Source organism: Carcharhinus amblyrhynchos, chromosome 9 (assembly GCF_965287045.1).
Source record: "Carcharhinus amblyrhynchos chromosome 9, sCarAmb.v2.hapA, whole genome shotgun sequence".
In the NCBI taxonomy this organism is placed as follows: domain Eukaryota; kingdom Metazoa; phylum Chordata; class Chondrichthyes; order Carcharhiniformes; family Carcharhinidae; genus Carcharhinus; species Carcharhinus amblyrhynchos.
This window is the reverse complement of record NC_137332.1, coordinates 21,842,239-21,860,213: the sequence shown is the minus strand read 5'-3', so window position 1 is coordinate 21,860,213 and position 17,975 is coordinate 21,842,239. Positions and strand designations below refer to the sequence as shown.

The 17,975-nt window shown below is 46.7% G+C and overlaps 2 protein-coding genes across 2 annotated transcripts in view; both read left to right on the top strand.

The window, feature by feature from the left end:
• Window positions 1-7,249, top strand: part of c9h1orf210 (chromosome 9 C1orf210 homolog) — a 36,060-nt gene extending 28,811 nt beyond the window's left edge. Inside the window, exon 5 of the mRNA XM_080195301.1 lies at window positions 1,903-7,249. Within this exon, the coding sequence (XP_080051427.1) occupies window positions 1,903-2,240 (338 nt within the window). The 3' untranslated portion in view covers window positions 2,241-7,249. The remainder of the gene's footprint in view (window positions 1-1,902) is intronic.
• An 8,016-nt stretch (window positions 7,250-15,265) lies between these two features.
• The window catches only part of LOC145347643 (AP-1 complex subunit mu-1-like), a 62,858-nt gene continuing 60,148 nt past the window's right edge, over window positions 15,266-17,975 (top strand). The window contains 2 exon segments of the mRNA XM_080195300.1: window positions 15,266-15,538; window positions 15,541-15,606. Of these exon segments, the coding sequence (XP_080051426.1) occupies window positions 15,281-15,538; window positions 15,541-15,606 (324 nt within the window). The 5' untranslated portion in view covers window positions 15,266-15,280.

The following is a 17,975-nucleotide window of genomic DNA, read 5'->3' as shown; positions in this document are numbered from 1 at the left end:
ACTTGCAAGCCAATCTGATTGGCTGGCAGATGCCCAAGGCATGACTTCCTCCCAAAATGGAGATGGAAGGCCAAACTTAAGCTAATCAACGGTCATTCCAGCATAAAATGGCAGTTGGGCTGCAGCTATTGGTGGGAGTGTGTTCCCAGCCTCCCCTCCCTCTCCCATCTCCTCCACACCTTCCTACAAATTCAGGCCTAAGATTTATTAACGTTTCCACCTTGCTGAGCCCTTATTCAATAGATGTTGAGCATATAACACTGGTGTTGCATTACAGCTGTCTCGGTAGTTCCAAGGGTAGGTTAATGATCTCTGCAGAAGGTCTCAGCACTTCTTATTTGTGTTCAGAGGAATCAAATATTTCCCATAAACAGACCAAGGGCCGAGTTTTACAGCCCCATCATGGTGAGAGTGGGGCTGTAAAATTCGACCTGCCATTCAAAAGTCCATTGACTTCGGCAGGACAGGAAAATCCTACCGGTGTAAATTTCCATGCTGAGTTTCCCATTAACCAAAATCTCAAATAACAAAGAACACAGCACAGGAACAGGCCCTTCGGCCCGCCAAGCCTGCACTGACCATGCTGCCCAACTGAACTAAAACCCACTACCCTTCTGGGGACCATGTCTCTCTATACTGCTGAGAATCAATGGGCCACGACTAACATTTATGACTGAATTATACATTGCTGGTTAAGTGGGATAAATGAGATAAATGGGATAAGTTGTACTTTGAAAGTCAATAAATACCACACAGTCAAACGATTATGCTCAGGCTAAAATAAATAATTTCTTTTCTTTGCAACAAAATAATAGTGCTGGTGGAAGATCTAATATTTTGGCTGGTGGCACAACTGACTTGAAACCAATAAGCATTGAGTCAATCAATTTACGCGGAAATAGTGGTGCTGTGGTAATGTCACTGGACTAGTAATCTACATGTCGAGGTTAACATTCGGGGGCATGGGTTCAAATCCCATCATGGCAGCTGGTGGAATTTGAACTTCACTAATAAAATCTGGAATTATGAAGTTAGTCTCAGTGACGGTGACCATGAAACTATTATCAATTGTCTGGTTCATTAAGGGAGGGAAATCTTCTGTCCTGACTTGGTCTGGCCTATGTGTGACTCCAGACCTATAGCAATATGGTTGATTCTTAACTGTCTTCGAAGTGGCCTAGCAAGCTATTCAGTTCACGTGCAATTAGTGATGGGCAACAAATGTTGGCCTTGTCCGTGACACCCATATCCCAGGGTTGAATAAAAGATAAGAGGTGAAGTATTCTCTTCAGTATATCATCACACATACTGCCCAGTGGTCTGGAAGGGTTTTTAAATGAAAGACGTTTAGAGATTGCCAAATGTACAGATAATGTGAAAACGTGATTAGGCTGAACTGGCTGAAAGGGAGGTGATCAGTAAAATTGCCTCAATGCTTTTGTTGTAGTTTGTGGTTTAAAATCATTCACACAATGTTATTGGTAAGGGAGAGGCACAAAGACGTTGAGAGAAAATATTCCCGCCTGTTCATAACATCTTCGTATTTGGCAACAAAAATGTTATATACAGATCCAGGAGTCCCACATGTGGGCAGGTGAGGGGGGAGTGGAGAGTTTTCCCACCCTGTCCACCACATGAATCGTAGCAAGCAGGGGGCAACCATGCATTGGTCGATCTGGGATGGGATTTTCCAGTTCTCGGGTGAGCGGGGCTGGAAAAATCCATCCCCTGACTTTCACCACCACACTCAGCAACATTATAAACAATGTTTGTCATATTCTGTACCGTTTGCATGGATTCCTGTTGTTAAGTACAAATGTTTCTCTAAGGTGCGTACGTAAATATTGATTGATGTGTATATAGTTTAATATTTAATTGACATTACTTTATTAAAACTTCCAGCTTCTGATGCGCCATCGAAAGAAGGCAGCAAGGGATGGCCGTATCTTGTTGGAGTTCTGGTAACTGCCATCGCCATTTCAGCCTTGATTGCCATTGGTGCGAAATTTAAACTCTTCCACAAATACCTCAGCAGCTATAGCCACCAGCTATTACCAGAGCACGATGCCATCAGCCAAGATACAGTTAGTGTGATCATGCCAAGAAGTAGTGAGATGGGGGACATTCGTGACAGAACGACGTTTCCAGATCTAGAGGAAGATGACGGATACATTGAGGACAATTACATCCAGACAGAAGTGAAAGCAGAGGATGAGCAGGAGGTGAACGTTTCCATTTAACAGAATGCAACGGGTATTTTGCCATCTCAAACTCTTCCGAACCATCCAGGGTATGTATTTTTTTTAAAAGAAGTCAACTTAATATAAGGTGACTTCCTTCTCTTCATGGTACCTGATGGGGTATCGCACAATTTCATTGGCATTCACAAAAACTTCTCTTTGCTGTTTATATATAATGAAAAGGAATGGCAACTGTTGGAGCAAGGATTAACAATAGAAAATACTAATGAACGGCAGGATCATCAGCTTCTGTAAGGTGAAAGGACAAGCTAACATTCTGATTGGCAAGGTATCCCTGTCTTGAGACTCTTCCATGTGCCTGTAATGCCTGTACCTTGGCCCCTTCCTACAACATTGACCACTCTGCCACACAGTACAGCAATTCAAACGTACTTCCCTCAATTCACACATGCAACACTTGCTGTTCAAGGTGAGGACTCCTTTACAATAAGGAGAGTGAGACTGCATTGTTGAACTTGTTTTGTTTTCAAATGTTTTCCAGACTTCCATACAGCTTGTCATTTAAACGCACCCCCCATCCCACCCGCCCCATTGCCGATCTCGTACTGGTGTGCCATCTTGGACCTCTTATACTGGTTTAGTGAAGTACAACACAAGGTTGAGGAACTGTGCTTGACTTTTGGTCTCTATTCTGAGCACTGAGCCTAGCAACTTTAGACCTTTGTCCTCTTTGGGGCAGCATGGTGGCACAGTAGTTAGCATTGCTGCCTCCCAGTTCCAGGGACTTAGTTCGATTCCCAGCTTGGGTCACTGTCTGTGTGGAGTTTGAACATTCTCCTTGAGTCTGTGTGGGTTTCCTCTGCGTGATCCGATTTCCTCCCACAGTCCAAAGATGTGCGGGTTAGGTTGATTGGCCATGCTAAAATTGCCCCTTAGCGTCCTGAGATGCATAGGTTACAGGGATTAACAGGTAAGTGTGTAGGGATATGGGGGTAGGACCAGGGTGGGATTGTGGTCGGTGCAGACTCGATGGGCCACATGGCCTCTTTCTGCACTGTAGAGTTTCTATGTTTCTATTCTGTTCTATGTGTCTGCGTGTGTTCCCTCTTGGTGGTCCGGTTTCCTCCCACAGTTCAAAGATGTGCAGGTTAGATGGGTTGGCCATGCTAAAATTGCCCCTTAGTGTCAGGGGGACTGGCTAGGGTAAATGCGTGGGGTTATGGGGTTAGGGCATGGGTGGGATTGTGGTCTGTGTGGACTTGATGGGCCAAATGGCCTCCTTCTGCACTGTAGGATTCTATGATACATTTGTTTTGTTCCTGTAACAAAAAACATCATTGCTTTAACTAAAAGTTTTCTTTAGACCTAAGACTGGACTGCAGACCGAACAGAAGAGATAGGATATATATGGACAGCAGCACAGCCATTCTTCGTCATGATTAGGTATCAGCATTAAGTATTGGAGGCAACATTCAGATTCAAAACTGTTTTCTGAGATGCCACATGATGAACCACACCAGGAAAGATGCAATTTTGGACACAATTCTGAGTAATGAACTGGAACTAATTAGCAAAAGGAAGGAAGGCACAAAATAGAGATAAGTGACCAAAGTTATGAAGTGTTGACAGGGCATAGGTAAAGATGTTTCCATTCATGGTCAGCTCTAAAATGAGGGGCTATAAATATAGGACAGTCACCAATAATGCAACATGCAATTCAGGAAAAACTTCTTTACCCAAAGAGTAGACCTTTGTCCTCTTGGGGTGGCATGGTGGCACAGAAGTTAGCACTGCTGCCTCACAGCTCTAAGGATCCCGGTTCGATTCCTGGCTCGGGTCACTGTGTGAAGTTTGCACATGGTACGCATGTGGAACTTACTTCCCCAAGGGTGTAGTTGAGATGAATATTGTTGATGCATTTACAAGAAAGTTAGATAAACATATGAGGGGGAAAGGAATCAAAGGTTACACTGATAGGATTAGACGAAGTGGGAAAGGAGGAAACTCATGTTTACTATAAACATGACAGCTCATCTACTTGAATTGTATATTGTGAAGTGTTAACTGCAGAGCAGGAACGTACAGAGTCAGAAACAAAGGTGAAGGGAGTTGAACAAACTACATTGGGATGCAAGAAGAGTTTAGCAAGGTTGCACAGGAGGAAGACATTAGTGAGTGAAACAGTGGAGTAACAATGGGAAATATTTAAGTGTGAGCTTGAGACAGCGTGGTTGAGAAACACTCAAATGAAGTTAAATGGGGTCCCAGGCAGTGAAAAAAACACATACATCCCTGTATTGGAAGTTGGATGACCCTGTGTTTAAATGGGAAACAAGATGTGATTGAATGGCTGAAAAGATAAACAGCAGAATGTTTCCAGAATTTGTTTTAGCTTGCCAGCAAATCAAACCTTTCCTTTTTCACTCACCATGGAGAGGGGTCATTAGGAAAATGAGCATTATGAAATTATTCACAAGATGAGGAAACGTTAGCATCCTTCCATGAATATTGTGCTTCAAGATAAACACAAAAAAGTTCACAGTTATATTAAAAGGTTGCCAGCAGCAATGAGGCCCCTTGAAAACCTGAGCAGTATTCATGAAAATAAGGAAGCCGCTCACCATCCTGACTTGGAAATATATCATCATTCCTTTGCTGTCACTGGGTTAAAATCCTGGAACACTCTCCGTAACAGCACTGTGGGTGTACCTACACAGTAAGAAGTCTCACAACACCAGGTTAAAGTCCAACAGGTTTATTTGGCAGCAAAAGCCACTAGCTTTCAGAACGCTGCCCCTTCGTCAGGTGAAAACTACATGGACTACAGCAGTTCGAAAAAGGCAGCTCATCACTTCCCAAGAGCAATTAGGCATGGGCAATAAATGCTGGCCTAGCAAATCATGCAGACATTCCTTGCATGGATTAAAAACAAATCCTTGAATATTTTCAGTTGATCAGAGTTACATTAATTCATAGAATCATAGAATTTTCCAGTGCAAAAGGAAACCATTCAGCCCATCGAATCTGCACCAACTACAATCCCACCCAGGCCCTATCCCCATAGCCCCATGCATTTATCCTAGCCAGTGCCTTTGACACTAAGGGGCAATTTAGCATGACCAATCCATCTAACAATCACATCTTTGGACTGTGGGAGGAAACCAGAGTGCCTGGAGGAAACCCACGCAGACACGGGGAGAATGTGCAAACTCCACACAAACAGTGATCCAAGCTGGGAATCTAACCCGGGTGCCTAGCGCTGTGAGGCAGCAGTGCAAACCACTGTGTCACTGTGCTGTCCAAAAGATAGATCATGCCTGACAAAATTGATTAAAAGTTTTGGAGAGGTGACTAAAGCAATAGATAGGGGAATATTTATGAATATTAATTATATGAACTTCCAGAAGACATTGGAAAACATTCCTCATAAAGGACTGTTAGTTCACATTGAAGCTCAGGGGATTAAATTTAATTATTGACATGGTTAGGTAAGCAGAGAATAGGGATTATGGATAGGTACTCTAATTGGGTATCCCACAATGTTCTGTTTTAGAGCCTCAACTATTCTTTGGTTTCATTAATGACTTAAATGATACAATGGAAAACCACATATCCAAACTTGTCTATGACATAAAGAGAACCATTACTTTATTAACCATTATGGGGAGGCGCTGTATCATCACTAGACAATTAATCCAGAAACTCAGCTAAAGTTCTGGGGATCTGGGTACAAATCCCACCATGGCAGATAGTGGAATTTCAATTTAAAAAATTTGGAATTAAAAGTCTAATGATGACCGTGAAACCATTGTCCATTATCGGAAAAACCCATCTGATTCACTAATGTCCTTTAGGGAAGGAAATCTGCCGTCCTGACCTGGCCTGACCTATATGTGACTCCAGAGCCACTGCAATGTGATTGCCTCTCAACCGTCCCGCAAGGGCAACTATGGATGGGCAATAAATGCTGGCCTGCCAGCGATGCCCATGCCCCACGAATAAATAAATAAAAAAGAACTACTGTCAACAGTGTAGATGGAAGCACAAAACTACAAAGAGATGTTGATAAATCGCATGGATGGGCAAATGAATTTCATTTTAGACAAATGCACTGTGGTCCTAAAAAGAATAGAAAAGGGATCTTTCGGAATGGTGTAAGACTGATCGAAAATGTGAAGGTGCAAACAGACTTGGGCATCCAGGTAATGGATCATTAAAGTGGCATGAACAGGTACGAAAATAATCAACAAGGCTAACAAAACTTTGGACTAGAATACAAGGATTTAGAAAAAAGACTTCAGTTAGCAGCCAGTTTGCCCAGTCTGCTGGAGGTAGCTCAACATTGTAGCAGCTAAGCTCTTTAGTGGATTATTATGTTGAGACAGATTTTTCTGCATTAGTTCAGTGTTGTCTTTAGAGGGCCAAGGTTGTCTTAGAAAGCAGGCTACAATCTACAACTATACATACACCTGGCTAGATGACACCTTAGTTACTGGGAGTAGTTCTGGGCACCAAGCCTATTATCTTTGGTGGGGGTGCAGCATGGATTAACCAAAATGATACCAAGGGTCCAATTACAAGGAGAAAATGCAGAAACTAGGGTTGTATTCCCTAATGATAGATTTTTTTAACCAATGATATTCAGGGATATGGGCAAGGGTGGGCTTACAGGAGTTAGGTCATAGGTCAGTGCATGACTTCAGCGAATGGTAGGGCAAGATGATCTACTCCTATTCCTATATTCCTTCTAATATTCACAGAGGAAAATTAAGGAAGTCTTGAAAGATTACGGCATGATTTAAGTTTTCAAAATCCCATGGGAAACAGAAAGGTTAAATTGAGAGAAGCTGTTTGTGTTATTGGGGAGTCTAATACTCCAGGGTATAATCTAAAAATTAGCGCCAGACCTTTCAGGGAAGGGTTGAGGAAACACTTTCATACATGAAGGGTGACAGAAGTCCAGAACCCTCAAATGACAATTAATGTGAAATCAATTGTTCATTTTAAATCTGAGATTGATAGATTTTTATTAACCAAAGATTTTGATTTGATTTATTATTGTCACATGTATTAGCATACAATTAAAAAGTATTGTTCCTTGCATGCTATACAGACATAGATCATAGAATCATAGAATCCTACAGTGCAGAAGGAGGCCATTTGGCCCATCAAGTCAGCACCGACCACAATCCCATTGAGGCCCTATCCTCATAATCCCATGCACTCACCAAAGCTTGTCCCCCTGATACTAAAGGGCAATTTATCATGGCCAATCCAACTAACCTGGACATTTTTGGATGGTGGGAGGAAACCAGAGTACCTGGAGGAAACCGACGCAGACATAGGGAGAATGTGTAAACTCCACACAGACGGTGATCCAACCCAGGAATCGAACCAGGTCTCTGGCGCTGTGAGGCAGCAGTGCTAGCCATTCTGCCACTGTGCTGCTCAAGGAAGATGGAGCAAGATTGGGGGTACAGGGAGTTAGGTCATAGGTCAGCACATGATTTCAGTGAATGGTGGATCAAGATTGAGGGCCTAAATGTTCCTGTTCGTATGTTCTTTCTGATGTTCACAGAGGAAAATGAAGTCTTCAAATGTTTATGGATGAGTTAAAAAAAAATTCATTTTTATAGCATGTTTCATGTCCTCAGGATAGAATCATAAAATAGAATCATAGAAACCCTATAGGGCAGAAGGAAGCCATTTGACCTGTCGAGTCCCCACCGACTCTTTCTCAGAGCATTTTACCCAAGTCCATTCCCATAACCCCCACATATTTATCCCGCTAATCCCCACAACCTACACATCTTGGGACACTAAGAGGCAATTTAACATGGCCAATCCACCTAACCTGCACATTTATATCCCAAAAACTTTACAAACATGACATTCACATTAATAAGGGATTAAAGGTGTTAAAATTTGAAAAGTGCCCAGGGCCAGATGAGAGACAGACTTTAGCATAAGACCAGCAGCTAGTGAAGAATTATTGAATAAATCAATCGTGATTTTTCTAGACTGATTAGAAACAGAAGTGCAAAATCCCTTTAGTTTGCATTCTTTTTTCACACCCCGATACACGAGAGTGAAATTAGTAACAAATCTTCGATTGTTTGTTAAAGCTTTTTAATACCTTGTTAATGAACTTTCAGAAAGAGCTTATGGAGAATTTGCAATGCTGCCAGTCAGAGAAACCAAACTCCAGTTAGCAGTCGGTTCATCCATTCTGCTGGAGGCAGGTCAACAATGCAGCAGTTAAGCTCTTTAAATGGATTATTATTTTGCGACAGATTTTTCTGCAGTGGTTCAGCATTGCCACTGGAGGGCCAAGGTTTACTAGGCTAAGTCCTGGGATGGCAGGCCCATCATATGAGGAGAGACTAAATTGGTTTGGATTATATTCACTGGAGTTTAGAAGAGTGAGAGGGGATCTCGTAGAAGCTTATGAAATTCTAACAGGGTTAGACAGGCTAGATTCAGAAACAATGTTCCCGATGCTGAGGGAGTCCAGAACTCAGGATCATAGTTTGAGGATAAGGGGCAAACCTTTTAGGACTGAGGTGAGGAGAAATTTCTTCACCCAGAGGGTGGTGAATGTGTGGAATTCATTACCACAGAAAATAATTGAGGCCAAAACATTGTGTGATTTCAAGAAGAAAATGGATATAGTTCTTGGGACTAAAGGGATCAAGGGACATGAGGGGAGGGGGGGAAATTTGATGATCTGCCATGATCATAATGAATGGCAGAACAGGCTCAAAGGGCTGAATAACCTACTCCTGCTTCTCATTTCTACGTTGCCTTAGAAAGCAGGCTGGGTTGGGGGAATTAAGTACCCACCCAAATAGGCTACCATTTTAATAATGCTACAATACTCAGTAAACAAAGACCAGCCCAGGTTACTGCAAACAGTTGATTCGCAAAGTGCCACCTTTCTGTGTCCTTCACCTCACAGGGACTCAAACATTGCAAAAACATTTAGATGCCCAACTTAATTATTACCAGCGCAAGAAAGGCTAAATGAAACCAAAATAGGAAAGTGAATAATTTTCAATACAAGCTCCACAAGTGGACATTGAAAACAATTTTTAAAAATCCAATTGTAAAGCTGTTTTATTATTTCTGATTTCAATGTCGGAGGTTACCAAATGCAGGAGCACTAACATTTGGGTTCTAATTAGAATCATAGAATCCCTACAGAGCAGAAGGAGGCCATTCAGCCCATCCAGACTGCACCAATCACAATCCCTATCCCCATAACCCCATGTATTTACCCTACTAATCCTCCTGACGTCTTGGGAAGAAATACACGCCGACACAGGGAGAATGTGCAAACTCCACACAGTCACCCAAGGCCGGAATTGAACCCAGGTCCCTGGCGCTGTGAGGCAACAGTGCTAACAACTGTGTCGCTGTGCCACTCATAATTCTATGGATCTAGTCCCAAAATGAGGATATACTGAGGCAATGAACAGGTGGGTTTTCACAAATCTGCTGTGCTGCTTAAATTTCTAGAATTTTCCATTCTCTGAAGCTGTATTAAAGTCCTTAGCCATTACTTTGACATAAGCAAAAGATGGACTTTTGCTTATGTCCATCAAAAGACACTGGAATGCTGGAAGTCAGAAGTATGAAAAGAAATTGCTGGAATCCCTCAGCGGGTGAAGTAGCATCTGTGGAGAGAGCAACAAAGTTAATATTTCAGGCCGATGACCTTTTGCCAGAGCTGGGCACAGGCTAAGAGATTGAACAAGTTTTATACAAATACAGAGGGAGGGAAGAAAAGAACAGTAGGGAAAATCTGCCGTAGGGTGGAAGGCAAGAGAGATTAATTTACAAAAGAAATGGTAAGGCAAGGGAAAACAGAATGGTAATGGAACAAGAAAAGATCGAAAGAAACTAAAAATGGGAGCAGTTTTTACAATCTGAAATTGTTGAACTCAGTATTAAGACCATAAAATATAGATGCAGAATTAGGCTATTCAGCCCAACAAGTCTGCTGTGCGAATCAGTCATGGCCGACAAGTTTCTCAACCCCATTCTCTCGCCTTTTCCATTCGACCATATTACCATAAGACATAGGAGCAGAATTAGGCCACTTGGCCCATCGAGTCTCCTCCACCATTCAATCATGGCTGATATTTGATGATACTTGGAGTACTGTGCGCAGTTCTGGTCGCCTCACTATAGGAAGGATGTAGAAGCTATTGAAAGGGTACAGAGGATATTTATAAGGATGTTGCCTGGACTGGGAGGCATGCCTTATGAAGTTAGGTTGAGGGAGCTGGGACTCCTCCCTGGAGAGACGAAGGTTGAGAGGCGACCTGATAGAGGTTTATAAAATGTTGAGAGGAATAGATAGGGTGGATTCTCAGAGGCTATTTCCCCGGGTTGAAATGGTCGCTACGAGAGGACACAGATTTAAGGTGCGGGGAGGCAAGTACAGAAGTGATGTTAGGGGTAAGTTTTTCACTCAGAGGGTGGTGAGTGAATGGAATCGGCTGCCGTCAGTGGTGGCGGAGGCGAACTCGCTGGGGTCTTTTAAAAGACTTCTGGATGAGTATATGGGATTTAATGGGATTGGGGGTTATAGATAGGTCTATGGATTGGTAGGTGTTGATGTGATTGGCGCAACTCGTGGGCTGAAGGGCCTGTTTGTGCTGTAGTGTTCTATGTTCTATATTTTTTTCATCCCCGCTCTCCTGCCTTTTCCTCATAACCCCTGATCCCCTTATTAATCAAAAACCTGTCTATCTTTTCCCCATAATCTTTGATCCCCTTAACAATCAAGAAACTATTTATCTCTATCTTAAAGACACACGATGACTTGCCCTCCACCGCCTTCTGTGGCAATGAATTCCACAGATTCACCACCATCTGGCTGAAGAAATTCTTCCTCATTTCACTTCTAAAGGGTAGTCCCTTTATTCTGAGGCTGTGCCATTAGATCCTAGGCTTGCCCACTAATGAAAACATCTCCACGTTCACTCTATCCAGGCCTTTCACTGAATGTGGAAGGTTGTGATGTGCCCAATCGAAAGGTGGGGTGCTGCATCTTGAGTTTCCATCAAGCTTCATTCGAATGGTGTAAGTAGCCAAAGAGTGGAAGTGGGATGAAGAATTAGCCATTACTTGATCAATTCAGTAACTGTTCTTCAGCCACTTCAAGAGGCACAAAACGCCTATTTTTGCAGGTAGGCCAACGGCATGTCATGTTTCTGTTGCTAAAGATGATTAAATGCTCTGGAACAAATTCAGCCATCAAAACACAAAATAATTAGCATTTTTGTGCATGGCCATAGAACAAGCAGGCATACAGTGAGATTAACATTCACATTCCCACATCCATGAAACATTCCCGATTTTGTTTGTGTGAAATTAGAATCATTGAATCCCTACAGGGCAGAAGGAGGCCATTTGGCCCATCGAGCCTGCACTGACAACAATCCCAGACAGGCCCTATCCCTGTAACTCTACCTGGTATTTACCCTGCTAATTCCTCTGACACTAAGGGGAAAACTTAGCATCGCTAATTAACCTAACCCACACATTTTTGGGCTGAGGAAAGAAACCGGAGCACCCAGAGAAAACCCACAACGACACGGGACGAACATTCAAATTCCACACGGTGTGTCACTGGAGGCCTGATCTGAACCCGGGTCCCTGGCACTGTGAAGCAGCACTGCTAACCACTGTGCCGCCCATATTGGAAAGGACTTCTTTTTAAAAAACACACAGTAGTTATATTGTAATTGTAATGTCTCACTGCTGCCGTCCTGATACGGCAGAAGGTAAATTTAGTGTCCCACTGCCTCTGGTCCTACCGGTGTTACAAGACGCAAAATGTGTAATAAAGGCAAAATACTGCAGATGCTGGAATCTGAAACAACAACAGAAAATGCTGGAAAGACTCAGCAGGTCTGACAGCATCTGTGAGGAGAGCATAGAGCCAACATTTCGGATGACCCTTTGTGAAATGTGTCATGTCTCATTCTTGTAACAAAGAGGCTGCATGTTAATCAAGGGGGCAAATGAAGACAAGAATGGACAGCAGAAGCTTCCTTAATATGATTGTATTCAGGAAATGTAAATAAATATGTTTTATACAAGCAATTATCGTGCAAAGATCTATAATTTTAATGCATTCTAATATGGTGCAATTGATTACTGCTGATTTTGAAACTGGAAGGATTGACATGATGTAAACTGTACTGCATTCTGCTGAGTGCATTTAACATTCAAAAAATAAAACTAATAATATGCACTTGACTTTATGTAGTATCTTGTCACATCGAAGCACTTCACAGCTGGTTTGTTTTGAAATTCAATCATCCTGCCGCAACAACATCTCAGTAACGAGTTAATCTGGTTTTTATGCGATTGCTTGAGGGAGAAATGTTGTCACAGCTCCAGGAGAGTTTTAATCTACTTCAAATAGAGCACCCGCTTGTGAACGTTCACCAGGACAGGTTTCACTTTTCACCTGAAAGGAGGCCTTCAGCAAAAGGGTAGGGAGAGATTAGAAGGAAGAATGGGAAAATGTAGGGGAAGAAAGGCAGCTGAAAGGGGAATAAAAGTGAAGGAAGAGAGGAGCAGGGCACTGAGAGACGGGGAAAGAGGGGTGGAAAGGGTAAGTGTGAATGGACGATGAGGGAAGGGGAGGAGGATTGGGAGGTAAGGGAGGAGGGAAGGCTGGACAGAAGGGGAAAGGCAGGAAGGGTGGATGGGGAAAGGGAGGAGGAGGAGGGGAGGGAAAGGAGAGAAGGAATGGATGGAGGGGGGCACAAGGGCAAGGGGAGGACAGACAGTAGGGAGTTGGATGGAGGGGGAAGGGGGAGAGGAAAGGGGGGAAGGGAAAGGGGGAGGTGAAGGGGGGAGGAGAAAGGGGGCAGGAGAAAGGGGAGAGGGGAAAGGGGGGAGGGGAAAGGGGGAGGTGAAGGGGGGAGGGGAAAGGGGGCAGGAGAAAGGGGCAAGTGAAAGGGGGAGGGGAAAGCGGAAAGAGGGAGGGGAAAGGGATGAGGAAAGGGGGAGTGGAAAGGGGGAGGGGGGGAGGGTGGAGAGGGGAGGGGAGAGGAGGGAGTGGGGAGGGGGATGGAAAGGGAAAGGGGGAACAGGAAGGGAAGAGGGGGACGGCAGAGGGAAAAGAAGGCGGGGGAGGAGGAGGGGGGACAGAAGGGGAGAGGAGGGGATGGGGAAGGGCACGGGGATGGGGAAGGGCACGGGGGATGGGAGGGGGAGAGGAGGGAGGAATGGGAGCTGAAGGGGAGGGAGAGGGGAGGGCAGGGGAGGGGAGGGAGAGGGTAGGGGGATGATGGGGGAGGGGGATGGTAGGGGAGGGGGTGGTAGGGGGAAGGGGAAGGGGGGTGGTAGATGGAGGGGGTGATAGGGGGAGGGGGGTGGGGAGGGGGGATGGGGAGGGGAAGGCAGATAGGGAGGGTGAGGGGGATGGGGAGGGTGATTGGGATGGGAATGGGGAGGGGCAAATGGGAGGGATGATGGGAAGGGGAGGGGTGATAGGGAAGGGAGGGGGATGGGGGAGGGGGAGGGGGATTGGGAAGGGGAGGGGGAAGGGAGGGGAGGGGGAGGGGAAGGAGAGGGGGACAGGAAGGAGGAGAGGGGAGGGGGTGGGGGGGTGGGAGGCGGGAGGGAGGGGGAGGGAAGGAGAGGGGAGGGGAGGGAAGGAGAGGGGAGGGGAGGGAAGGAGAGGGAAGGGGAGGGAAGGGGAAGGAGAAGGAAGGGGGAGGGAGAGGGGGAGGGAGAGGGGGAGGGAGAGGGTGAGTGAGGGGGGAGGGAGATGGGGAGGGAAAGGGTAGGGTGGAAGGGGAGGGGGAAGGGGAGGGGGAGGGGATGGAGGTGAGACGGGGAGGGTGTGGAGGGGAGATGGGGAGGGGTTGGAGGGGAGTTGGGGAGGGGGTGGAGGGGGGATGGGGAGGGGGTGGAGGGGGGATGGGGAGGGAGTGGAGGGGGATAGGGATGGGGTGGAGGAGATTAAGGAGTGAGGGAGGGGGTGGAGGGGGACAGGGAAGAGGTGGCGGGGGGATAGGTAGGAGGTGACAGGGGGATGGGGAGTGGGTCGGGGAGGGGGTGGACAGTGTAGGGGTGGTGGGGCAACAGGATGGAGAGGGGTAGAGGGTGGACGGGACGGAGGGGTTGGAGGGGGGGTCAGAGAAGAGGTGGAAACAGGACAGAGAAGAGGTGGAGGGGGGAAGGGGTGAGTATGGTAGGGATGGAGGGAGAAGCGGTGGGTGTGGAGGGGGCGGAAGGGGATGGGCAACGAGGGGAGGGGATGGGCAGCGTGGGGAGGGGGTGGGCAGTGGGGGGAGGTGGGTGGGCAGTGAGGGAAGGAGTTGGGCAGTGAGGCAAGAGGGTGGGCAATGGGGCGAGGGGGTGGGCAAAGGGGTGATGGGGTGGGCAGTGGGGGAGGAGGGTGGGCAGTGAGGGGAGGAGTTGGGCAGTGAGGCAAGGGGGTGGACAATGGGGTGAGGGGGGTGGGCAGTGGGGGGAGGGGCTGGGCAATGGGGTGAGGGGGTGGGCAGTGGGGGGAGGAGGGTGGGCAGTGAGGGGAGGAGTTGGGCAGTGAGGGGAGGGTGTGGGCAGTGGGGGGAGGGGTGGGCACTGAGGGGAGACAGTGGGCAGTAAGGGGAGGGGTGGGCAGTGAGGGGAGGGGGTGGGCAGTGGGGGGAAGAGGGTGGGCAGTGAGGGGAGACAGTGGGCAGTAAGGGGATGGGTGGGCAGTGAGGGGAGGGGGTGGGCAGTGAGGGGAGGGGTGGGCAGTGAGGGGAGGAGGGTGGGCAGTGAGGGGAGACAGTGGGCAGTAAGGGGATGGGTGGGCAGTGAGGGGAGGAGGTGGGCAGTGAGGGGAGACAGTGGGCAGTAAGGGGATGGGTGGGCAGTGAGGGGAGGGGGTGGGCAGTGGGGGGAGGCAGTGGGCAGTGAGGGGAGGAGGGTGGGCAGTGTGGGGAGGAGGTATCAGGGGAAGGACACTGTTAGTGGAGAGTTGGGAAAGGAGAGAATGATGTGTTTGATAAATTGGTCAGTGTGCAGGATGATTGCTGTTTATCACTGATGTGTTTACAATGTGTCGTTGCCTGTGCAAATGTGGCTATTTTTTGCTTCAAAGTTTCCCTGGTGCCTGTAGTTGTGTATTTGTGTCTCTGAATATTTTGTGTGCTGTATTTATACTCGGATACTGGGCGCTGCTTTGTGGTCCAGCTCCAGCTCCCGGGAGTCACAAAGCTGTCGGTATCGGTGTCCGTGACGCGGAGGATACGGAAACCAGGAAGACTCGCCCCCTGCCAGGCGACAGTTCCCCTGGGCGAAACTGGGACACTGGCTTCCCTCTCAGCCGCTCCCGAGAACCATGTCAGCCTCGGCTGTGTTCCTGCTGGACCTCAAGGGGAAGGTAAGGCCCGGGGGAAGGGGTGAACCTTGCTGGGTGGGGAGAGGCTGGTGGGGACAGTTACATTACCTGAGCTGGCAGGTGAGACCATGTCAGTATCTCCTGACTTTGACAGTTTCACTGGCAGGGCGGAGAAATTCGCTTTGCAGAAATGTCTGCAAACTTAAATTGCGGCTGAAAGTTTTTCTCCCCAACCCCCCGGCTCCGAATGATTCTCAGACATCTACAGAGGGCGTTCTTTGCGAATTTGAATGTAGCAAAAGTTACGGCTGGAATTCAGCACAGAACTAATAAGGATTAGTTTTCATCATGGCTGTTTCGCCCTGTCCTTGACACTCCTCCTTCCATACACACGGTGATGTCCGGATCTTGGGTGCCGGATTAGTTTGTCCCTTAAGACCCAGTTGACAGCAGCGACACCAGTTAACATAGAGACTTATCAGTGTGTGCTGCACACAACTATTATTAACGCTTTGCACCCATGTTCTCCTCTCCCCTCGGGATTCCCTGGTGTTCAACTCTGCAATCTCCTCTCCCTCCCCCGCCCCCAGGATTTGTGCCAGCGATATTCAACACGTTGCCAACCGAAGGATTGCTACTAATAAAACCTGTTTACATTCCCTTCCCGAAACATCTGTGCTGCTGCTATCACAGACAACAAGACACTAGGCTCCACCGCGCTGTGACCAGTTGGAAGAGACGAGGCAAAAGAGAAAATAAGTTAAAGTTTATTTATTAGAATTAAAATTAGGGCGGCACGGTAGCACAGTGGTTAGCACTGCTGCTTCACAGCTCCAGGGTTCGATTCCCGGCTCGGGTCACTGTCTGTGTGGAGTTTGCACGTTCTCCTCGTGTCTGCGTGGGTTTCTTCCGGATGCTCAGGTTTTCTCTCACAGTCCAAAGATGTGTGGGTTAGGCTGATTGACCATGCTAAGAAATTGTCCCTTAGTGTCCAGGGATGTGTAGGTTAGCGGGATTAGTGGATATAACATGTAGGGATATGGGGATAGGGCCTGGGTGGGATTGTGATCGGTGCAGACCCGATGGGCTGAAGGGCCTCTTTCTGCACTGTAGGGTTCTATGATTCTATGATAATTGCCTCCCTACAGTACAGAAGGAGGCCATTCGGCCCATCAAGTCTGTGCTGACTGCAATGGCACCCAGGCCCCATCCCCACAGCCCCATGCACTTACCCTAGCTTGTCCCCCAACATTAAGGGACAAGTTTAGCATGGCGAATCCATCCATCTTTGGAGTGTGGGAGGAAACCAAAGCGCCCAGAGGAAACCCACACAGACACGAGGAGAACGTGCAAACTGCACACAGACAGTGACCCAAGCCAGGAAACGAACCTGGGTCCCTGATGCTGTGAGGCAGCAGTGCTAGCCCCTGTGCCACCATTATATATTTTATAACTAACTAACTAACAGTATATGCATGGCAAAAAAGAAAATAAGTTTATTTATTAGTATAGGCTTACATTAACACGGCAATGAAGTTACTGTGAAAATCCTCTAGGTTGTCACACTCGGGCATCTGTTCAGCAACACTGAGGGAGAATTTAGCATGGCCAGTGCACCAAAATATTGCTGAGATGAATGAATGGCATCCTTCGAGCAGTTGCCTCTGTACTACTTTTAACTGTCAGCCTCTTTGCAAATTCCCCCTCTGTGTCGAGCGGGTTACAATAAGGGTACCAAGAAGTGGCTGAGCTGCTGGGATCAGCTGCATTTCAACCCAATTGGAATAGAATTGGAATCTGGCCCAGTGGAAAAGCTATTGGGACTATCGAAAGATTTGTTGACCAGTTATAAAGGGAGGTGTGACAAGGGCCAGACCATTCAGCACTGTTCCATCACTAGCTTCATAATCCTTGCCCAGCAAGGTGGGGAGTAAGGCAAACAATACTGCAGATGCTGGAATCTGAAACATAAACAGAAAAATGCTGGAAAATCTCAGCGGGTCTGATAGCATCAGTGGAGAGAGAATAGAGCCAATGGCCAGAATTTTACCCAGGGAATGTTGGAAATGCATCTGTTGGCTTAGGGTGGGATTGTATGAATCTTGGGCGGACATGCTGATAAAACTCTGCCCAATGTTTCAAGTCTGGATGAGACTTTGTCAGAGCCCGTGGACGGGGAGTACATTGGGTCTATGGTTCTCTGGAATTTAGAAAATGAGTGACAATCTCATTGAAACATTCAAGATCATGAAGAGGCTTGACAGGCTGAGAATGTTTCGCCTGGCTAGCCAGCACAGTATCACAATAAAGGGCCAATCATTTAGGATTGAGATGAGGAGAAATGTCTTCACTGAAAGGGTTGCAAATCTTTGGAATTCCCTATCCCAGATTGTTTTTGGTGCATTATCGTT